The sequence below is a fragment of the Pan paniscus genome, chromosome 19 (assembly GCF_029289425.2).
Source record: "Pan paniscus chromosome 19, NHGRI_mPanPan1-v2.0_pri, whole genome shotgun sequence".
NCBI lineage: Eukaryota > Metazoa > Chordata > Mammalia > Primates > Hominidae > Pan > Pan paniscus.
Genome location: NC_073268.2, coordinates 100612227 through 100637141, shown reverse-complemented (window position 1 = coordinate 100637141; position 24915 = coordinate 100612227). Strand labels below are relative to the sequence as shown.

The following is a 24915-nucleotide window of genomic DNA, read 5'->3' as shown; positions in this document are numbered from 1 at the left end:
TTTCCTTCTTTGTGTTCATTGTTTTTATTATTTAGCTCCCAACTTGTAAGTGAGAACATGCGGTATTTGGTTTCCTTTTCCTGTGTTAGTTTGCTAAGGATAATGGCCTCCAGCTCCATCCATGTTCCCACAAAAGACATGATCTTGTTCTTTTTTTATGGCTGCATATTCCGCAGTACATGTGTACCACTCTTTCTTTATCCAATCTGTCATTGATGGGCATCTAGGTTGATTCCATATCCTTGCTATTGTAAATAGCGCTGCAATGACCATTCACATACATGTGAATGTATCTTTATGATAGAATGATGTCTTTTTTTTTTTTTTTTTTTTTTTTTTAGACAGGATTTCACTCCAGTTGTTCAGGCTGGAGTGCAGTGGCATGATCACGGCTCACTGCAGCCTCAAACTCCTGAGCTCAGGTAATTCTCCCACCTCAGCCTTCTCAGTAATTGGGACTTCAGGCTTGCACCACCACACCCAGCTAATTTTTTTTTAAATTTTTATTAGAGATGAGGTTTCACCATGTTACCCAGACTGGTCTTAAACTCCTGGACTCAAGCACTCCACCCACCTCAGCTGCCCAAAGTACTGGGATTACAGGCGTGAGCCACTGCACCTGACCTACAGTAGAAAAATTTCTAGTACTGTAGGTATATGTACCCAGTAATGGGATTGCTGGGTGGAACAGTAGCTCTGCTTTTAGCTCTTTGCGGAGTTGCCATACTGCTTTCTGCAATGGTTGAACTAATCTACACTCCTATCAACAGCGTATAAGCATACTTTTTTCTCCACAACCTTGCCGGCATGTTATTTTTTGACATTTTAATAATGGCCATTCTGAATGGTGTGAGATCATATCTCATTGTGGTTTTGATTTGAATTTCTCTAATGATCAATTTTAAGTTATTGATACAAGCTGTGACTTCACATAAGTAGTACTCAAGTATGGAAACTCTGTGCCTCTCAACCTGGTACAAGCCAGTAGCAGAACACTAAACCTTAAACTCCAAATCATGAAACGTGTCATAAATTCCTCACAGAACTTATTATAGTAATTTGTATTTTCTAAGTATTCAGTTAATTGCATTAAAAAAAAGAAGAAAGAAATGAGAAGACTGTCAGTAAATGCTTGTAAACATTCAGAAATATATATAGAGAAAGTAACAGAGAGAGAGAGAGAGGAAAGAGAGGAAGAAAGATAATCTATTCTATGTCAAAAAAAATGTATAAGGCATTACAGGTCCTTAGGGACCTTTGAGTCTTTTGGAGGAAGAGTGGCAAAAGAAAATGAACATTTAATTATAATGAGCATAACTACAAAATTGTGAAAATAGTGTGGCTGTTAAATTTAAATTAATTAAAATTAAACAAAGTGAAAAATTCATTTTCTCAGTTATGGTTTTGTTTTTGTTGTTGTTGTTGTTGTTCTTGAGACAGAGTTTCACTCTGTTGCCCAGGCTGGAGTGCAGTGGCGTGATCACGGCTCACTGCAGCCTCCACTTCCTGGGTTCAAGTGATTCTCCTGCCTCAGCCTCCAGAGTAGCTGGGACTACAGGCACGTGCCACCACACCCAGCTAATTTTTGTATTTTTAGTAGCGATGGGGTTTTACCATGTTGGCCAGGATGATCTCGATCTCCTGACCTTGTGATCCGCCTGCCTCAGCCTCCCAAAGTGCTGGGATTACAGGCCAGAGCCACTGCGCCCGGCCTCTCAGTTGTTTTAAATGCTCAGTAGCTCTATGTAGCTAGTAGCTACTATACTTAACATAGGGAACATTGTCCATCATCCCAGAATGTTGCATGAAACAGGTCTGCAAAGCATGTAAGTGAAAATTACACCAAACATTCAAATTTTATTTACTACTTGATCATTTTTAAAGGAAATTTTCTTGATGCATGCCTGCTTCATTCAAAACAAGTTAAGTAAAATGTTAATAAAAAGGGCTTGCTTTTATTTTTATTGGGTCTCCACTAAGGCAGATTTTATATATAGTATGACTATTCAAGACTTTGAATCACTGCATTCAAGAGAATTTCATGTGGTTAAAAAAGTTTCCAACAAACAGTTCTTTCTGAATATTGAAGATAAAAATGGAAGCTCCAATATTTCATTTTTAATTGTATCCTTATGATTTTAAATTATTTCTATTTAAAAAAATATATATGTATACATTAAATCATATATTTTACTACCAAAGGAAAGAACATCTGGTGATTTACACCAGTTACTGCATATGGATGAGTACCTAAGCTGGAGGGGGGGTGATAGTCTTAGTTCCATTGGCTCTCGTGTCTGTACAGTGCCTCTAGGACCTTGGGCTCTCTGATACTTCAGTCTGGGACACCCAAGATCATGATTCAGAGGTTCAAAATGAATTCTTCATTATTTTTCTGTTTTCTTTCTTTCTTTTTTTTTAATTTTGATCATCTCCTGTTGAAACCCTCCTCTTCAAATTTTCTGCCAATTTTCTCAACTTCCCTATGGACTTTGTTCTAATTCCTTCTCAATCTCAGAGCTCCTTGGTCAGATCTTCATGGCCATTCTCGATTTTACTCCAAACCCTCAGCCACCTCTGCCTTCTCTGCTTCACATCAGACCCTTTATGCCTTCCTCAGTCTGCTTATTGCCACACTTGCTGCACCTTCATAAGATCTAGAATACGAAGATACAGAAGGACAAGAATAGCCAAAAAAGCAAAATAAATAAATGGGAGAAAAGAAAAAAAAACAAGCTAAGATATCTATAGCTCCTCAAAATTCAGCTGGGAATAAGTATATATTGAAAGAGGGGATCATTCATCACATACATAAACACACATACACACACACACATCCCTCACCATTACCATAGTGATTTTTATGGCTCCTAGTCAGTTATGCTTTTTCCTGGGCATTCTTTTCCTGAACAAGCTTACGTTGAGGTTTAGAATCTTCAATAAAACAGAATCTGTTTTTCCCATTTAAATGATTAATCTTTATGTGCTTTGATATACAGATTGGAGAGAGCACCTGCTCGCCCTTTCCTCTGTAGACTGTTGCTTCCTCTAGAATCCATCAGCTATCCTAACATTGATCTTTGGATTAAACACAATGACCAGGGAATAGAGCACAACTGCACCATTGCAGGACATGATCCAAAATTACTTTTTTTCTAAATTGTTCTTTGACTCCAGCTCATTGTCCTACTTTGGGGACATTGTAAGACATGGCCTTTTAAAACTCTTTGAGAGAGATTTGTAGAGTGTTATTATTATACTGGACTCACCCTCTTGTAGTTTGCAGCATTTTACACTGAATTGCTGTCAGTATCCCCCACTAAACAACATTTTGTTAGAGCAAGCATGTGTTTAGGTTGTTGTCATTATATTCCCTGCATCGAGGACTGTGATCAACACACAGTAGGTAAGCAATATGTATGTGTTGAATCGTAGGTATAATGTTTACTTTGGTAATATAGCAAGCACTCGGGAGAAGTCTCAGAAGAACTATTTTCAGTTTTGTTTATTTCTCTTTACTTCCTTGAATCTGAACCACATGTGGCCCTCTCTGCATTGGCAGACTCAAATGTGTAGGCTGGCCCTCATAAACTTTACTTTGGGATCCAACCTATCTCTGGTTTCAACTACCTTTGTCCTGACTTTCTCATTCATATTTGTAAAACAATCTATGAATTATCTTTTACTGAAGGAATATTAATGTACTTGCAAAACAAGTTGGAGAACTAAAAACAAAAGAAAGATCAATAGATGAACATACAAACTAACTTTGAAAGCAAAAGCTTCATATTATCCATCTTCCTGTATTTAATTGTGAAGTCCTAAAAGTAAGAGATTATGTTACTTACACAGTAACTCAAATATGAAAACTCAGAAAATATTAGTACCCACATTAATCCCCTTCATACTTTACATTTCCTAGTTAATTGTAAACAGTAACAGCATTTCAACAGCAGTAAGATAGAATAGCTTTTGGCTCCCTCGTGTTCTGTTTGTCCTATCTTGTATTTCAAAGAAAAATGCCAATTTTCCACTACTGGCTGAAAGGACTTTTGAAGCATAAATTAAAGTCCGCATCTTGAACAATGATTAGCTGCAAGAACAATTGTCCATGCTGATGGCACGTGTTGGCCACATATAAAGTACAAGGTAATCCATGCAAAATGGCCCTAAAATCGTGCTGTTAGAAATGGCAACTCACGAGAAAGCTCAAGTTGCTTTAAATTCCTTTCAAAAAAAGAAAAAATTCTTAACTGTATTAGTCTGCTAGGATTATGTAGGAAAAGAAAAACCATATAATTTCAGAAAATGAAGGCTTTAATCATATCAAAGTACCCCACACTGGTTATCTCACTGCTTGACTCTACTACCTTATAATGAAGAACATTGGTTCCATGAAAGCACTATTATTAATACGTTCCAATTCAGAGGATTGGCTAGATTTTCCAGTTACCCAAGAAGGTAAGAATTTGTTTTGTTTGCTTATTCTGTAACTTTTATGTAAGAAAATATCGACCGGGTGCGGTGGCTCACGCCTGTAATCCCAGCACTTTGGGAGGCCAAGGCGGGTGAATCACGAGGTCAGGAGATCGAGACCATCCTGGCTAACATGGTGAAACCCCGACTCTACTAAAAATACAAAAAATTAGCCAGGAGTGGTGGTGGGCACCTGTAGTCCCAGCTACTCAGGAGGCTGAGGCAAGAGATTGCAGTGAGCCCAGATTGCGCCACTGCACTCCAGCCTGGGCGACAGAGTGAGACTCGGTCTCAGGAAAAAAAAAAAAAGAAGAAGAAGAAAGAAAGAAAAAGAAAATATCACATATTGCCACAAACTTATTTAAAAAATTCATATTATAGTCTTAGAAAAATCCTGAGAACCTTAGCTATGTGTACCTCAGACTATCAATAACATTCTCCTACAGTCTACTCCTACTTCCTAAACTGGAAAGCATTACAAAGTAACTCAAATATCCTTCCTGCTAACTCAAAGACTCCTAAAATTCAAGCACATAGAGAAAAGCGTGAAAAACAAATATCTATTCTGGCAGTCTGCAGTGGTGCCTTGAAACAGTCTCAGTTTTTCAAAAACCAAGGCAAACCATTAAGTCCGTATCCATAGCCTTTAGAGATCGAAGCCTTGGTTTTGAGATAAACTACCAAGCACCCAAAATGTCCATGACAGCATTTTCACTGAGACCCCACCTAAATAACACCCCAACCCCAACTAAGTTACCAATTTAAGCAAAAATTAAGTGTCCTCAAGTGGAAACAATGATAAACTGAAACTCAATCCCAGTGACCACAAATCAATGGCTATCGGGAAGCATACAATGATGGGAAAGGTAGATTACATTTTAAAATCATATACATGCATATGATTTCTCAGTGACTCTAGGTGAGTCATAGGAATTTCTAATACACTCTTAATATCTTCAAATTTCTGTAAAGCAGGCAGAATTAACACATCATATTCCTTTACATTCAATTTTTTCTATATATCTAACATTTGTGATCTCATCACTTTAATGTATGACCTTGAATTAAATCTAAGTTAGCTTGTACTTTCAAAGAAGAAGTGCTTCTGGAGTTTCCCCTCAAAAAAAAAAACACTCTATATCTATCTTTCTCTTTTTCTGTCTATCTTATAGGATTTAATTAAAATAAAGAGGTGGGAATGGGTAAAAGGCATTTGGATAAAATGGAAATGGAGACCAAGCATTTGCTTTAATTCTTATTCTCACAAAGAAATGGGAAGAAAAAAACAAAAGAATGGAAAAGAAAGTATCTTTAGGACTTTAAAAGAAAGTACCTATGGACACCACTATTAAGAACTCAGGGCACTCCCACTTAGACTTATACCAAACTGAAAGTATAATTAGGTTTATACCTCGGAATAATATGTCATTTATCACCAGGAAAGCCCAAGTAAACTGCTCTAACACTACACTTACAGGCAATGAATTTACTGTGTGGCACTATTGATCTCTTCATTATTTTCTGATAAGTAAAGACGAAAAAATTAGCTGAAATCCTAAGGGCCGAGAGGCATGTTGGAGCTCTCAAAAGGACTGAAAATAAGACAAGCTGAATACAGACCTCTGATTTAGGTGTTACTTTTATGGAAAGCAAAGGAATTATGTTTACTGAATTAACATTATATTTGGTACATTTATACCAATGTTTGGTACAAACATTGTTTACCTACTATGTACCAAATATTTTGCCAGGTGCTTTATTTAATCACATTTTAATCCTTGACATTATTCCATATAATCGTGTATGCTTCCAATGTAAACGCTGACATTTAATCCATACAATCATGTATGTTTCTAGTGTAGACACTGAGTCTCAAAAGGAATATACAATTTGTCTGAGCCACAGTTAGAAAGTGGCAAAAGAGACTTGAACCAAGTCTAACTAGTCCATCCTCTCTAATATGCTGCTGAAATAAAATGGGTATTTCACTCCTTAGTTTGTGTTTGCCTGGCACCAGAGGACTCATTTAAAAAACTCAAATTTCAGTAAATATAATCATTTCCATTTGTCTTTCTTTCAACAAACACTTATTTAACTGACTTTATTTTTCTCAATGTACACTGTTGGCCAAAAATTTTGGCAACGCGTATCCACAGCTTTAGATTATTGAAATGACTGTGTGAAAGGAATATAAAATAACAGAAAGCTTTAATAGCCCTCAAAAGAATGGTGCCAGTTATGTGTTACAAATGGTCTTCTAGAAGGACATAGCATTTTGTGTTGAAATAGCACATGTAAATCTCTTAATTCATTATTAAAGTGCTAGTAAAACATGGCGGGCATTTACTAGCAGAGTAACCCAAGCTCAGCGATTTACAACCACAGAATGGCCAGTGGAAATTCAGAACAGTTGATTACCTGACATGGGGTAGAGGCAGTGAGCAATTTTGTAAGAACAGGACTTCCAAGCTTGGCCACCCCGAGGGAGCGCTGTGCCTCCAAATAAATAAACGATCCTGCAAAAACAAAGGGAAAGTCATACGGATGCAAGTTCTCTTACACACTTAGCTGTTCTTTGCTCCACAATCTTATCCTTGCACATGCTAAACTATCAATTAGATAAAGAAAAGTACATTTTTTACATATTTACTATTATGGTTTGTAGATAACAAATAGCATTTATACCGGTATAACATTAAATACCTAAAATAACATTTAATCAATTAAAACAAGCTCTTGATCCAAATCACCTAAACAAACATTTCTGTTGGCTTCATTTATGTCATAGAGTTTGACATCAAATTAAATGAAGCTTCTAAGCTGACAATTAGATATTCAACACGCCCTCATGAAATACCCACAAGAGCTTTATTTTTTAGTTTCTTCACAAAGTACCGAAGGATATGAGCTTATGGAATGAATTTTAGTTTCTCCCTGGTCTTACGTGTTTGACATTGTTGTCTGTGCTAGAGGGGATCAAAGCTTAATTAAAGATCTAATCTGAACATTAACAAAATCACCACTTTTAGATTTTAACTACGACGGATGTGCTCATGGCAAATGTGCAGGGGATAACATCTCTCAGCAGCTTAAAAGATCACAGGTTCAGAGCTGCTGTCTGGGGTAGTTTCATTGAATATTGAAGACTTACAAGGAAGGCTATACCCAACAATGTCAAGGTCTGATACTGCCCTTTGATAATCACAGTGATAGGCAATTTGGAAAACCAACTATTTTCATTGGAAAATACCGTATTCAGAGAGTGATTTTCCTAGATACAAGTCAATGCTGACTGCACACAAAGGAAAGGATTTAGAATTAGAATGTATTATTTTATAGACTCCATCACATGTTTAACCAAACAACCAAGGATGTGAGTCAGCAGTGTCATCTTTGAGTGGGAAAAATAGAACCCAGTTTATATTGTTTTTAAATCTCAAAACCTACTTGGAAAGATAAAGTTTACTGTCCCCAAATTCCAAATTACAGGTAATGGAAACAGTGCATGCGAGCAAGTTCATTAAATTCTCTATGCTTCACCTAAAAAGGGAAAGAATGGGAAAAGTTGATTTTGAAAAATTCTTCCACCTAAAAATGCTCAGGTTTAGGTAAAATTCAAATGAATATTTTTAAAAAGATGATCAAAATTCTAAAAACAAATGAACCGATATTCAAAGACCTTACTCCTCCAGTCATTCAAAAGAATATACACAATTTCAAACAAGCTGGTTAATGAAGGTGAGAACATGTACACATTAAGACGCCAAAATCTAAATGAAGCAAAAGGCCTGAATAAATCGTTTAAACAACAAAAGTAACTGAAAAAGTAATGAAAAGAAAGTCTAGAGAGAAATGTATGGTCCCAAATCTGAGTTAAATTTAATTTTCTTTTCTTTTTTTTTTTTCCTGAGACAGGGTCTGGCTCTGTCACCTAGGCTAGAGTGCAGTAGCATGATTGTGGCTCACTGCTGCCTGGAACTCCTGGGTTCAAACAATCCTCCAGCTTCAGCCTCCCACTGGGTGTACAGGAGCACACTACCACATATATTTTAAATTTTTTTGTAGGGGCAGAGTCTCAAACTCCTGGCCTCAAGCAATCCTCCTGCCTTGGGCCTTCAAAGTGCTGGAATTTCAGGCATGAGCCACTGCATCTGGCTCCCTATTTAATTTTTAAAAAACAAATATTTGCAACATTACTCGAGAAACCTCAGATCTTAGAAAAATATGGAGAGCTCCCTGATTCATATTAGGTTGCCAGAATATCTTTAATTTTTAATAAAATGGATGAAAATAGGACAAAATTTAAAACTCTAGAGAGCAATCTCACTTGTGAGCATAGGAACAAATATTCTAATTAAAATGATGTCGAATAAATTTGAAATTGTTATCCAAAAATAGTGTGTCTTGATTAATCTGAGCCTTCCAAGAATGTAGGTTTGGTTTAATTTAGGAGCTCGGTCTCCATATTCAGTTACAACAACAAATGAAAGTGTCAAGTCATAGAATCCTATCTAAATGTTGAAAAGACTATGAAAAACCAGTGAACAATTTCAAGTCACAAATCTTAATAAAATAAAAGGAAATAATTAAATAAAGACTAGTGAACAACCTCAAAATAAATAGCATTCTAAATGGCAAATGATAAAACAATATTAATTAAAATGGGAAATGACATATTTCTGTCACAACTATCAATTAGAGATAATATTAGGCAATATTTATAATCTTAGACTAATATTATCTTAAAGGTCTGGTGAGTGTAGAAGTCAAGGAAATAAAATATCTAGTAGACATTATAGAAAAAGAGAAGTAAATTTCCCATGTTTTACCAATAATATAATTGTAAAAATAGAAAGCCAAAGTATTCCATTTTTTATAATTATAGTATCATTTAGAAAACTTGGTAAGCTAAATGGAAACAGATATATTACACAATTACTTATCTTATCTTAGCAGTAAGTTTCCAGATACATAAACAGCAAGAAATGTCCAACTCCTGATAGCAAAATTAATTTTTTTAATGTAGGAAGAAATTTAACAGAAAAGGGACACAATTTATATGAAGAACATCATAAACTTTGTGAAAGACTGCAAACTCTCTGGTTAGATGAAAAGAGATAACATGTTTCTAGATGGAAAGATAATAGAATTAAAATATGAAGTTACTGGCCATTGATTTGGAAGCTAAATGTTATCCTATGATAATTTTAACCAAATATTTATAAAGTTGACAATATTGCGTTAAAATTAATATGTGCAGGTAAGGGGTATAGAGAGTCTAAACTCTGACCACAGGCCCAGGGACTTCTAGGAACACGTCCCTTGATTTATCTTCCTATCAGCCTGCTCTAAACAATGAGCCAAGTTAGAGAAATGTGGAATTTACCAGTTTTATTCCTGGTCATGGCAAGGAGTTTACTTCTGGTAATCAGAATTTTTTATTGTAAAACTCTTACACACCCACATACCCCAGAGTGGCTATGTGACCAGCACAGTATAAAAATTAAAGGACAGAGTGAATAGTCTCCCTGGGTTAAAGTGTTCACATCTGGCTCGACCTCACCTTCTGCAAAACAGGTACCTTGTTAATGCACTGGCCTAGAAGTAACACCTTACATGTCTTAAGAACGTTAGAGGCCAGTCTCTATAACTTTCACAAATTCAAAAGTTATAAACAAGCATTACCATATAGAATAAAGAAATGAATAATAAATAAAATTACTCCAGTTAGGTTTGGTTCAGGAGTGCAAGAGGGGTTTAATATTTAAAAAATCAATTTACCTTATAGACAAAAAAGATAATCTGACAATCATACCATAATAGATGCTGAAAAATACTGAAAACTTTCAACATACATTCAATTTCTTAATTTTTTTAAGAAGCACACTCTTGAATAGAAGGGAACATTTTTATCTGATAAAGAATACAATTTTTCAGTAAGCATGGCACTTAAGGTTCAACTATTGACAGCTTTTCCTCTTAGAGAGAAATAAGACAAGTCTAGCAGCTACCACCAGTTCTATTCAACACATTCTAGAAATTCTGTCCAGTACATAAAACAACAAAAGGAAGATAGAACTGTTAATATTTAGAAAAAAGGAAATAAAATTGCCATTTGCAGACAAAATAACTGTGATCCTAGAAAATAAAATATATATGTATAAGTTCCTAGCTATGATAAATAAAATTAGCAAGGCCACTGGATACAAGGTCAATATTTTCTATAAAAATGCATTTCTATATGTCAGCAATAATCAAAATCAGAAGTTCTTTAAAAGTAACACAAAAACCTAGGAAAATACTAGCAAAAGATTTTCAAAATCTCTACCCCGAAAGCTGTAAAATATTACTTAGTAAAATTAAAGAACCCAAATAAATTGAGACATTGGAAACATTTGAAAAAAAATTTTTCAGTGAAATGCAAATAAATATTACATATGAGAAATCATTGTACACCCATTAATTGGAAATTTTTATAGAGAATTATAATGCCTCTTGCTGGTAGGAAAATAGGAAAAAGTAGTCCCATTTTGTCACTAAAAATTGAAGTACTAAAGTTTTAGGGTAAATGAATCTATAAATGTTTATTGAAAATATAAATATATATCTTGCTTAAAAAATATAGAAGTCTCACTCCTAGTTATTATCTATTGCATAAAATCGAAAGTATCCTACAGGAGGAAATGTGTACAAGAATAAATTTGAAACATCGTCATGATATTGATGTCACTGGATAGGGGAATAGCTAGATACATTATGGTATATCCAAATCAAATAAATTTAGCTAAATAAACAAACATGAATCCAGTATCACAGACTGGATTTTATCTTCTGTCTTAAACGAGCAAAATAAAAATATTAGAAAAAAAGCATATTTAGCATGGACTGTCAAATATAGGACAATGGGAATGTAAGATAGTGATAGATCACAGGATAGTGATCTCTGAGAGAGGGGAAACAAATGAGTTAAGTCCTGTAATTCCCACAGCTTACTGTCTAGACAGAGTTTCCAGGTGCCTGTGCAGAGGGGAAACACAGGAGTGTGGTAGTCTCCTCAAGTTGAAACAGATAGAGTCGGTGCTTTGGGGAGACCCACATGGGTAGAATTCATAAGACAGAGTGCCAGCTGCCCCTTTCAGGTACTGGAGCTTTGAAAAGACAGCAAGCTCCCGAGATCTGCAGACAACCCCCCCTAAATTGCCATGTAAGGACCGATCGTGTGCATGGATTGGAGAAAACTACCTGAGTCTGGGGGTAAAAACACCTGAAATGAATAGCTGGAACATTTCCCGAAGGTCACAGAAAGTCAGGAATGGTAGAGTTCTCTCACCAACCAGAGTGCAAAAAAAACAAAAACAAAAACAAAAACAGACATAGGCATTGGATAGAGAACTCAAACCAAATAAACACTTATGTCCAGACAAAAACACGTATGCAAATTTAATGGTGTTTTTACTCATATTTGACAATATTTGGAAACAATCTAAGTGTCCTTCAGCTGGTTAGTGGATAAATGAAGTGTAGCTCATCCACACAATGGACCCAACTATTCAGCAGTGAAAAAGGAAGGAATTGTGGCTGAAGCCAGCGACATGGATGAGTCTCAAGTCCTTTATGCTAATTGAAAGAAGGCAGAATCAAAATGCTACATATGATATGATTCAATTTTCAAGACATTCTGGAACAGGCATACACTAGGGCTAGAAATCAGATCATTGGTGTCAGTGGTGGGAGGTGGGAGAATTATTGAGTACATAATGGCACAGAACAATGTGTTGGGCAGGAATAGAATTGTTTCATATCTTCATTTTTGTGATGGTTACACAATTGTGTATGTATGTCAGAACTCAGTGAACTGTACACTAAAATGGTTGAATTTTACATTTAACCAATACTTTATCACAAAAAATGAAAAAAAATAGATAGTATTTGATGACTTGGAGCAACTGCCATAAGCTATCTATAGTAAGAAGATAGGGACAATAGTTACAAGATAATATATTTCTTAAAAAACAAACAATCACAGAAACACATATAATTTTGAATATGTATGTATCTACTATATATATATCTGTGTGTGACTATATGAACATAGATAAAAGTGGAACATAATTAACATGAGTTGCCTATTTCGATGGACATTTAACAGAGTAGGAATAGGAAGGTAGAAACGAAGCAAAAAAGGCAGGAAGGAAATTCGAGGCTTAATTACACACATACACACAAAAACTACATAGTATCAACATATCCAGCCTGGTCAACACGGTGAAACCTCTGGCTCTACTAAAAATACAAACACAAAAACCAGCTGGGCGTGGTGGTGTGCACCTGTAGTCCCAGCTACTTGGGAGGAAAAGGCAGGAGAATTACTTGAACCTGGGAGGTGGAGTTTGCAGTGAGCATGGATCACACCACTGCACTCCAGCCTGAGCAACTAAGTGAGACTCTGTCTCAGCTAGTTATAGATAGATAGATAGATAGATAGATAGATAGATAGATAGATAGATAGATAGACAGATAGACAGATTTAAAAGCTGCAATCTATATGTTTAAGGCTCTAAGAACAAAATGAACCAGAACTCCACTTTCTTAGATATCGGAACTATTAGGCTGCCTCTGACTCTACCAGAAATTTCCCTTTCACTTTCCTTTCCCTTCCTGGTCCTTTTTCATTTTTTTTAATTCTCCTGCTCACTTGCAATTTAAAACCACTACTGATTCTCTTTAAGGTTTGATCATGGCAATCATGGGTAAAGAGATGTTGACTCCGTGATCCAGATATATATATATTTTTTTAATTGGCCCTTTCTAAAATGAGAAAGACTGCGTTTTTGTCCCTCACACTCTGGGTGAGACCAGCTGCCCCTAGTTTTATCAGTCATATTGTTATCTTTCACTATTCTTCAACTCACCGGAAAAGAATGGGTCTTTCAACATCTAACACAGGGGCTCTATTAGAATCTTTTTAATGCAAATCATAGTTATGTAGTAATTATAAGATGGCAAAAGACTAAAGGTGAATAACAAACATATTTTCTAATTGTCTTATCTGGTGTTTTTCCTAGTCTTCTTATTAGAATGGACAACAAATATCTATTAATGTTTATGGAGCTCTTACTACATGGAAAAACCTTCCCAGGTGTTATTTCATTTAATCCTCATGACAACTCCACAGGGAAGCTACTTTTCTTTTCTCTATTTTCTATCTAATAAAACTGAAGCACCCTAATATTTAGACATGGGTGCAGTGTCAACATCGTGTCGGAACCCTGGGCAGCCCGTGCTCTTCCCTAACTGGTTATGGTATGCTCACATCAGACCACCATGACACACTGCCCGCACAGCTTCCCTTTGAGAACCACTGCCTTGGCTTAGGCCTTCATCATCTCTCACTGATATTTCTTCAGCACATCCATGTTTTTTTGACTCCAGCCTTTCACCCTCTCCATTCTCCTCATCTCAGACAGAACAGCCCTTTAGAGTAAATTTGATTGGTCACATGCTTTAACATGACTACCTGGGTCACCATCATCCTGCAGACACATTTCCAATTCCTCAGCACTCTCTAGAGTCCCCTTCCTTCCTCTCCTGTTTCATCAGTTCTCTTCTCCCTGTCCAATCACACACGTCTTTCATCCCTAACTACTCCCATCTTTCTGCCTTCTTTGGGGATTCTTCCCTCCAATTAGGACATGATCCCTCCCACCTCTCTTTGGTTCCGTCTTCTCTCAGTAATTCCTTACTTCTGGCTTCCTGACTACTTTTCATTTCCCTTCAGTGCTCAGTTCAGGAGTCATCTCCTTCAACAAGGCATCTCGAATCCATCTGAATCACCTTCCATCCCTCTTAAAGCATCCTTCATAACCGATTGCAATTCCTTGCTTATCTAATTAAGCTACCAGACTGAGACCACCTCAAAGGCAGGGATCGTGGCATCCATCTTTGTGCATCCAGGTATCGTCTATGCTATGTATTTAATAATTGGCTTGAACAGAGAAAAAGAAGTAAAATATTATATGAGTTTAGAGAAAATGTGTTGTTAATACATAGTTCCAATGATTTATAGTCCCCTTTCTATTTTAAACTTTAAACTTAACTTTGTCTGCTACAAAATGTTAAAGAAATGAGTCATGGCACAAAAGCAAAAATTAAGAACTTACCACACTGTTAAACAATTAACTAGGTTTATGGCTGTAGCCAACAGATGGATGGTTGAATTTTCCCACCCCATCCCCTAGCACCCTCACCCACTACCACCAACCCCAATTTCCAATGGCTGTAATTAAAAATATGATCAATACTTATTTTTGGTATAATTCTTTGGAAGTCTGAAAGAAGAAACAAATAGGATAATGTTCAATGAGGTTGAAAGATGATCTATAGTACAAGTACAGTTGTGCTATTGTAAGGTTTGCCAGGTGTGGTGGCTCCCTCTTGTAATCCCAGCACTTTTGGGAGGCTGAGGTGAGAGGATTGCTTGAGGCCAGGAGTTTGAGATCAACCTGGGCAACATGGCGAGACACTCTTTACTTAAAACATATACATTTAAAAAGTAAAGTTAACACGATGCTAACGTGTATGGGGAATGACATCCGATGATAAATGTGAACAAAACAAAAGAGAAAAGAGAACAAACCCTTTCTGTTTTATTGGAGTTTCACAGACACTTATTGGAGTACCAAAGGTAGTTATGGTTCCTCTATTTTAAGATGATATGTAAACACTGGAATGATGGTTAAAAATATATATGTGGAAGAATAAGACTGTTTATGATAAAGAAGCCCGAAGACTGATTAAATTGCATTCAAGTATTTGCAAATTTATTTCACAGATAGTGCTAAATCTCTGTTCTCAGTTCCCAGAAACAAGATTAGATTATTTTTCTTCCTGTTTTGAAAAAATTGGATTGCTCTAAAAAGAAGGCAAGCCTACTGTACTTGATTTTGGGCAACTTGAGAAAATGATCAGAAAACTTTTCCACCTCTTTATGCCTTTAACCCAACTTATAAAAATTGCAACAACAAACATGTTGGTGATTAAAACAATGCTCCTTTCAGGGAACTCAATTACCCGCCAATTATTAACTTGGTCAGGAGGTTTTAAAGCAAGACAAACCAGAGTTCCATGTGTACAGTCTACAGAATAGAAATGAAAATACACAGTATCATCATTCCACAACATGCAAGAAAGAAAACTATTTTTTTTTTAAAGAGGAAAATGTCCTACCATGATTTATGTTTGCTGTGTGATCAGCTGCAGGAAAGTGGTGCTCTCCATTATTCAATCCTTTCATCAGCTTCCAGTGTGAATCTTCTGTGAGAAATGGCTCCCAACCGCAGAAACCCGACTCAAAGTCACAGGCGAGATGCTTTGCTGTTACACGTAGAAGAGAAAACAGGTGAGGAGAAATGAAGAGCATGCAGGCAAACACTGCTCTACGCTAGCTAATCATCTTAGGAGGCCTGCAAAATTATTCTGCTTGGTAGTGAATATTCTCTAATGATCAGAATAGCTTTCCTTTATCTAGTCACACACAATATCTCAGGTGCTGTGTGAGGCATGACCCTTCCACATGCTTCCATCTGTAAGTCTGGTACATTTCATTCTGGTTGGCCATCTCCATTTTATTTAATGATGCAAGGTGGAACTCCAAAGCTTTTCAGGGAGTAACTAATTTGCTTGCCCAGTATAAACCTGCTGAGATGGTAGTTTAAATGAAAAAAATCCACTGGGAAGGGGGAAGTTTAAATTAATTCTGGACACACAAATAACTTGAGGTCAGCATCTCAGTATGCATTTTATTATTCTATCCTAACACTTTCTCAAAAAAAAAATACCTAGCCATTTTGGAATTGCAGGTAAATTAGATATTCGGAACTGAGCTGGTGTTATCTTTTGTCTTTTTTTTTTTTTTTTTTAAGGCAGAGTCTCGCTCTGAGGCCCAGGCTGGAGTGCAGTGGTGCAATCTTGGCTCACTGCAAGCTCCACCTCCCGGGTTCACGCCATTCTCCTGCCTCAGCCTCCCGAGTAGCTGGGACTACAGGCGCCCACCACAACGCCCGGCTAATTTTTTATATTTTTAGTAGAGATGGGGTTTCACTGTGTTAGCAAGGATGGTCTCGATCTCCTGACCTCGTGATCCACCCACCTCAGCCTCCCAAAATGCTGGGATTACAGGCGTGAGCCACCGCACCCGGCCCAATATTTTTTTTTACATGAAATACATTTGGAGACAATATCACAGTAAAAATTAATGTATCATACAAGATCCTTGGATTAAATTTCTTTCATTTGACTATTATACCAACGTCCCCTGTGAAGGTACACAATTCATATTAGCATTTAAAATTGTTTTTAAAGTCCTATAATTTAAAAAACCCCTTTTTCATGGAATTTCCTGAACTATTTTGATTTGAAGATATATCTATCATGCCAACTTTTTTGGAACACAGTGAAGTAGATTCTATATATATTTTTTTCCTATATGAGTTATTGAAATTTTATATATAAATACAAATGTGTATTTTATTGTGGTAAAATATACATGACATAAATGTAACATTTTAACAATTTTTAATGTAAGCTTCTATGGTATTACGTACATTCCCATTGTTGTACAACCATTACCACCATCCATCTCCAGAACTTTTTCATTCCCAAACTGAATCTCCACCCCCATTAAGCAATAATTTCCATATCCCCTCCCCTCAAACCCTGGCAACCACCATTTTACTATCTGTCTCTATGAGTTTGCCTACTTTAGGTACTTCATATAACTGGGACCAAACAATACGTGTCCTTTTGTCTCTGGCTTATTTCAAGGTTCATCCATGTTGTAGCGTGTGTCTGAAAATTAGATCTATTTCATGTATAAACTGTTCAGGGATCCAATGTGTATCTTTGGACATGTTTGGCATGTTGTATTTTAATTATTTTGATAGAGATTTTTAAAACATATTTCATATATATGTATTAATTTTTTAAGCTTTATTGATGTATAAGTGACAAACAAAATTGTAACTAAGGTACGCAATGTAATGTTTTGATATACATATACATAGAGAAAGGATTACCACAGTAAAGCTAATTAGCATCATTTCATCATATAGTTACCTTTTGTGTGTGTGATCAGAACATTTCAGATCTACTCTCAGCAAATTTCAAGTATACAATACAGTGTTATTAACTATAGTCACCAGGCTGTACACTAGACTCCCAGAACTTATTTATCTTGTAAGTGAAAATTTGTATCTTTTGACCAACACCTCCCCATTTCGGCCAGGCCTCAGCCCTGGACAACTGCCATTCTACTCTCTGTTTCTACAAATTCAACTTTTTTAGGTTCCATGTATAAGTGAGATCGTGCTGTATTTGTCTTTCTCTGTCTGGGTTATTTCATTTTGCATAATCCCCTCCAGGCTCATCATTGTCACAAATAGCAAGTTTTTTCTTCATTATTGCTGAATAATATTTCACTGTGAACACATATACATTTTATACACACACACACACACACACACACACACACACACCACTTGTTTGATCCATTCTCAGAGACTTCAGTTGTTTTGGCTGGATATTTTGAATAATGCTGCAATGAACATGAGGGTGCAGATATATTTTAATCTTAACTGCCCTCATTTAATACAGGATTATGTTAATAAACATCAAAAATCTATTGTTTGGTTTTAGAGAAATTTTACTCAGAGTTCATCAGTTAAAGTAATATTTTAAGATCATGACAAAGCTTTCTCTTGCATATTTAACCACTACAGCATATGAGCAGACAAGAAAGAATTTCATTGTGCAGCTGGGAAAAATTCTGGATCATGAAAAGTAAAATATTTTATGAATCCTCCAGAAGTTAATCAGCTCTCTGTGAAATAAGAAAGAAAGCTATGTATGGGAAATGAATGGGGAATATTTCATTTAATGAGAATATATTAGATTCTAACAGGATTATATTATAAATATTGTGTTAATATACATTACAAATACACATTATAAATATTTTATTAATATTGATGCTCTTAAGGACTAGCAAAGTAAAGAGAGTTTTTGCTTCTACCCTGAGAGAACTCTGACTTGTTTGCCTTTAGTTTTTCTCAATTTTTTTAGATGCCATCTGTTTCTTCCCCTAGCTGTCTTCCTTCCTGAAGCCTCTTTGGTACAGTGGTTCTCAAAGTTTCATATGCAGACAAATCACCTGGGACCTTGTTCCATGTAGCTTTTGGTTCCATAAGGCTGGGCCAGGGCCTGAGGTTCTGCATTTCCACTAAGTTCCCAGGTAATGCTGATGCTCTGGTCCATGGAGTCTGCTGTTGCAGCAAAACCCACAGGCCATTTTTATTAACTGATTTTGAAAAGCCACCGGTCTGGAGGCTATGTTATGCCATATATTAAAATAATACCTAAAAGTAAGAGCAACTTGATAATGAGAGAAGACCTGAGTGAGTCTGCCTTTGGGGAAAAGCACACTGGCTGTGGAATACCAAATGACAATCCTCACGAGTTCATATTTACTCATTCTCCAGAATTTGGTAAGTATTCCTGGTGCTATTCAAACTGCCTGCACAAGCTATACCCTCCTAGAGATTCATTCTAAAGTGCAATAAAAAATATATAAAGATATTTTTTCTTGTGCTTCATGAACATGGAAGAATCGTTTATGAAAAAAACTTGATATTACAAATTCAAATTTGTAAAACACAAATGTTTTCGTATGTGTAAAATGTTTCAATATGGTTTTAAATTTCAAAGGAAAGCCTCTTTTATTTTGTAAGAATATACATATGCACGTGTCTATATGCAAAAATATATTAAATACTTTAGTGCAGCAAATAGTGTAAATTTATATCAATTCTAATAATCCAAATCTATATAATTTCACAGCATAAATAATTGTATATATATTTACATGAAACACTCATTTTGGTATCAAAATACATGAATACACATATATACTGTATGCAATATGGCTACATTTTTATGACATATTCCCTATATCAAGTCAATCTCAATCATGCAAACATGACAGGTTTTCTTTGGACAAATGAGGTTACACTATTAAAAAACTTAAAAGACTAATAACACTGTTTTTGTTGAGAAACACAATTACCCATTCCTGCATTCACCCAAAGAAAATAGCAGAATATGGCATCAAGAGCTACTGAACTGGAAAAATGTCATATACATAATCAATGAAACTTCAATAAATGAGAAAATATGTCAAAAATCAAATGCTAAACAATTTTTTAAAGGTGAACATAAAGTATGATTTACTACGGGGAAAATAATGGAGGGGAAAAAGCTAAGCTTCCAAATATACAAGTGCCCAGGTGCAGTGGCTCATGTCTGTAATCCCAGCACTTTGGGAGGCTGAGGCCGGTGGATCACCTGAGATCAGGAGTTCAAGACCAGCCTGGCCAACATGATGAAACCTGTCACTACTAAAAATACAAAAATTATCTGGGTGTGGTGGCACATGCTTGTAATCCCAGCTACTCTGGAGGCCGAGACAGGAGAATCACTTGAACCCGGGAAGTGGAGGTTGTAGTGAGCCGAGATCATGCCATTGCACTCCAGCCTGGGTGACAGAGCAAGACTCTGTCTCAAAAAAAAAAATTATATACGTGGAAAGAAAGGAAATATATTTTCCTTCAGTTATTGACATTAAGAATTATAGAAACTGTTAGAAAGAAATATTTCCCCAACAGAAATGAGGCAAATTGTCTGTAAAAAAATTTAAATAAAACATAGAAAGAAACTTCACATACATTGGAGTAAATAAATTGCTCTTACATCGCTTGTTTTGAACAAAAGAAGAGAGCAGCCCAAAAGCTCCGTTGAGCTCACACTGGTTAGCCGATTACTTGGTTTAAAGCTAGGAGTCTGAAGTATTAACTGGATTTCTGTTGATGAACATGGCAGAAGGGGATTTTAGCCTTACTTTCTCATCTCCTCTATCCTGTGTCCCTCCGCATTGCTCTTAATAAAATCCAAGCTTCCCAAGAGAAACCAATTATACAGAGCTTTTCACTTAAAAGGTGGCATTTATCTTATTACAATATTTTCACCTCTGCTCAAGAAAACATCTCACTAAAATAAGACACTGCAGTAAAATAAACGTCAAATTTTTAATATCTTTTAAAAACCACCTGTTTGTGATACAGAAATTGGATTCATATCCTTGGAATTCATGTTTTCTAAAGAGACACAGGGATCTCAGTTGCTAAGTTACCTCATATGAGAATCATCCTGTGGATTGTAAATTAAATTATATTTTTGTTAAACTATGACTATGCTTGAATAGCAATGGGATCTCTTGTCATCACTTCTATCAAAGACTCTTCAGAAAAGGCCTGAAAGAAAGGTGTTGAGGCACTTTGGCCCTCCCAAACGCCAGTCATGGCTGAAGTGATTTCTTTTTTTTTTTTTTTTTTTTCAGACGGAGTCTCACACTGTTGCCTGGGCTGGAGTGCAATGGCATGATCTCAGCTCACAGCAACCTCCACCTCCCATGTTCAGGCAGTTCTCCTACCTCAGCCTCCCAAGTAGCTGTGATTACAGGTGCCCACCACCACGCCTGGCTAATTTTTTGTATTTTTAGTAGAGACGGGGGTTTCACTATGTTGGCCAGGCTGGTCTTGAACTCCTGACCTCGTGATCTGCCTGCCTCGGCCTCCCAGAGTGCTGCGATTACAGGTGTGAGCCATTGCACCCGGTTGGCTGAAGTGTTTTCTAGGCAAGTAAGAGGAGAGCGGCCCTTCCTCCAGGGCAGCCATGATGGCTGAAGTGATTTCTACAACCATGGTAGCTGCCCTGGAGGAAGGGCCACCCTCCTCCTACTCATCCCTCCCAGCTACAGCTTCCAAGATCATTGACTAGAGAGGAAAAATGCATACACAATAGAAGTTAGCAACCCATAATATATGCCTCCAAGGCAAAGGTACAAAAAGTTTCCTTCTACCACCCATCTTCTCTTTAATCAAAGCACACACATTCACACACCCAGCCAACAATAATCACAACTATTCATTTGTAGAATAAATTGAGAGATGTTGCAGACTTTGCAACAAGCACCAAAACATTAAGTTAAAATAGAGATACCTGAAGGCATAGTACTAATAGTTTCAGAGCAATAATGCATATTTATCACATTTCATACATATGACTTACCTTTGCCTTGATAGAAACAAAGACTGTTTTAAAATCAACTAACAGTCTTGAATTAGAGCATGTAAACTAGTAAGCCATTCACTCACTTACAGCAAGTTGCTGGGTCTTCATCACTCTCATCGGAGCAGTCCTGCCGAGAGTCACAGACAGATTCTTTGGCGATGCACTGGCCACTAGTGCAAGGGAATTCGTCTGCAGAGCAAAGCTTTCTGGATTGGGTCTGTCCACAGGCATAGACCCAGAGGTGATCAAGGGCAATAAAACTTCTCTGGCTCTAAAGAGTCCCTTCAAAAATAATCTTTAGGAAGAAAAAGATTAATTTATGAGTTTGCAATCTCCTTAATAAGACAAAAAACTAAAGAAGGTTGATAAAGACAAAGTAGTTATTGAGAAAAAGTGTTTAAAGCAGCCAAGGCAATATATAACAAAGTTCCTGTTTGATAAGCTCAACCCATGCTCATACGACTGATGTAACAAACCTGCACGTTGTGCACATGTGCCCCAAAAATTAAAGTATTAAAAAAAAAAAACTGATGGAAACATTTGCTCCACTAAAGGCTCAGAGAAACCTCCCAGGATCAGGCAAAACACAAGCATCCCACTTAACTATCAAAAATGTCCCTGACTGCAAACTTGTTACTTGGTCATCATCTTTACAGCTCTCTTTCTTTCATTTTCAAGGAAAATAAGAAGTATTGTCATTACTTATAGAACAAGAGCTGTAACTGCATCTGACTTATTTTTTAACTAGTGAAATTAGTATTTGAATACATGAAGAAAAATATCAGGCAAACGGAAACAGACACAATATAGGAATAAAAAAATGTAAGGGAATAAACATAAAACTCTATTCAACTTACATAAAAGAGTAACTTCTTTAATGAGAAAAGAAGTGTCAATTAAAGTAAATAAATTTTGTTGTCACCAATTGAATTGCTAGCTTTTCTGGAGATAAGCAATATTAGCAAATGAAACAACCACACATTGCTGGTCAAGTGTAAGATAATGTCAAAGTATTAGCATTCCTTGAGTTTCTACCAAGAGCAATTATTACTTAACACCAAAAGTGCAGAAGTATAAATAGCTGACTGTATCACAGATAACTAATTATTTGCTGTCCAGAACATTAGCCATGAGCTACAGAGGACTATTTCAATTCAAATTAATGAAAATAAAATAAAATTTAGTTCCCTCAGTCATGGTAGCCAAATTTCAATTGTTCAATAGCCTCATGTGATGAGTGGCTACCATACTGGACATCAGATATAAAGCATTTCCATTAGGCAGAAAGTTCTATTAAACAGCACTAAATGTGGTTAAAATTCCAGCCAGATACTAAGAATTAAAATTGACTTCCTTCAGTTTCATCCAGCTTAAAGTTTCTGAATAGATTTTCTTTTCAAAACACGAGGGATAGGTCAGGTGCAGTGACTCACACCTGTAATCCCAGCACTTTGTGAGGCCAAGGAGGTGGATCACTTGAGGTCAGGAATTCGAGACCAGCCTGGCCAATATGATAAAACCCATCTCTACTAAAAATACAAAAAATTAGCTGGGCATGGTGGCACATGCCTGTAGTCTCAGCTGCTTGGGAGGCTAACGCAAGAGAATTGCTTGAGACCAGGAGGTGGAAGCTGCAGTGAGACAAAATCCCATCACAGCACTCCAGCCTGGGTGACAGAGCAAGACTCCATTTCAAACAAACAAAATACGAGGGATATATATTTGTTTGTTCATTAATAATTACTTAAGGTCAGATTTTCAGTTTGCAAATATGTCTAATAATTTGGTTTAGAAAATAATATTAAATTTAAACCATATCCAACACTAAGAAAACTTTGTATGCTGCTACATACTTTTCCCATAATGAATATCATACATGTAAAAATTATTAATGTATAGCTGTATATTTTCATAGCAGCAAGAGATCAGAAATGCAGAAATGATATCAATTTGAGGTTCAAAAATTGATGGTTTTAAACTTAGATCTCAAAGGCCTATAATTATTGAACAGCTAATTACATTACATATCCACTTGAGAACCTGGAATAACTCTCAAATTCATTTTCTTTACATTTTACTTTGTTTTATCTTTGAGTTAAAACAAAATTTAATCTTCAGTTTATAAAAAAAGAAACTTGTTTAGTACCTGAGAAGTTATAAAAACAGATATCAGCCTATGAAAATTAAATAGTGTCAAAATGTTAATAGGCTGTGATAGGATGTATGAATGGAATATCACTATAAAGAAATGAAATTGGCTTCATAACCCACACATATAATCAGTATCATCATTTTATACTCACACTCCAGCATAAATAAACTTACGCATTCCGTATATCATGTTGGTGCAAAAATAATTGAGGTTTTGGCCATTAAAAGCAATGGCAAAAGCCACAATGGCAAAAGCTGCAATTACATTTGCACCAACCTAATACAACACAAAATATCAATTTAACTTTTTAAGAGACAGCATTCCTATTGAGCCTATGTATGTTTCATATGTTTCTTGGTGTACATAGAGCTTTCCATGTGTTATAAAGATATGAATTATTGCATTCAAAACATTTGTCTATACTCTACTAAGTTTCAATACCAGTTTACTATTTACCTACTTCATAATGCAATTTGTTTCCCTGGGGCAAAGCATGGCGCTGGGGAGCAAGAAAGGAAGGCTGTGGAGAATGAGGAAGCTGTGAACAAGAGTGGATACACTCTATTTCCCCCGCCATGGGAAATTTGGTCTCAGAAGGAAAAGGTACAATTTAAAAAGTAAGCAATCACTATCCCCAAATATACAAGCACGCATCCCTAACTTAAATGCTAATTTAACTTTAGCAGTGCATGATCAATTTATTGCTGCAAAGCTAAAACTTAAACCATGATAAAAAAAATACTTTTTTTTTCTTTCATACCTTAAATGTCTTCAGATCTTCTGGTATTAACACATCTGCTTTCACCCATTGGCTGTGAGTTGATATGTTGTATGTCCAAAATATTTCTTCTTCCTTTGATTTGAAGAGAAAGACATCACTCATTACCCATATTCTAATCTTCACATTTACATAAATGCTCTTTTAATTACATTGTAGTAGGTATTACCTTACCTGTATGATATAAAGTACTAGGAAATCTAAAGTCTTGGTAGTCAAATTGAAAAAGCTGAATATCATTAAAAAATAAGAAAATGAAGCATGTTTATGTAGTAAAGCTGCTTTTTGTAGATAAACAGTATTAGGATGGAACAAAAATTTGGATGAA

The 24915-nt window shown here is 36.1% G+C and overlaps 1 protein-coding gene across 3 annotated transcripts; it reads right to left on the bottom strand.

Moving 5' to 3' along the window:
- Positions 1-2062: 2062 nt before the first annotated feature.
- LOC134729474 (MAM and LDL-receptor class A domain-containing protein 1-like) lies at positions 2063-24662 on the bottom strand. 3 transcript variants are annotated; one of them, XR_010110595.1, is made up of 5 exons: positions 24570-24662; positions 21745-21952; positions 15703-15849; positions 6895-6992; positions 2063-2657 (listed from the first exon to the last, which is right to left on the bottom strand). XR_010110595.1 is itself a non-coding variant. In XM_063598829.1 (3 exons), exons 1-3 carry the CDS (start codon positions 15893-15895, stop codon positions 2649-2651), a joined length of 300 nt encoding a protein of 99 aa, XP_063454899.1. In that variant the 5' UTR covers positions 15896-16708; the 3' UTR covers positions 2066-2648. The 3 variants fall into 3 exon arrangements, 1 of the variants encoding a protein (XP_063454899.1); XR_010110594.1 differs by lacking the exon at positions 24570-24662 and having other exon boundaries at positions 2068-2657; positions 21745-23084; XM_063598829.1 differs by lacking the exons at positions 21745-21952; positions 24570-24662 and having other exon boundaries at positions 2066-2657; positions 15703-16708.
- Positions 24663-24915: the final 253 nt, after the last annotated feature.

Coding starts and splice junctions, on each gene's coding strand:
- LOC134729474 (XM_063598829.1), bottom strand. CDS start 15,895: ATGCTCTTCATTTCTCCTCACCTGTTTTCTCTTCTACGTGTAACAGCA. Junction 6,993..15,702: donor CACAGCAAACATAAATCATG/GTAGGACATTTT, acceptor TTGTTTTTGCAG/GATCGTTTATTTATTTGGAG.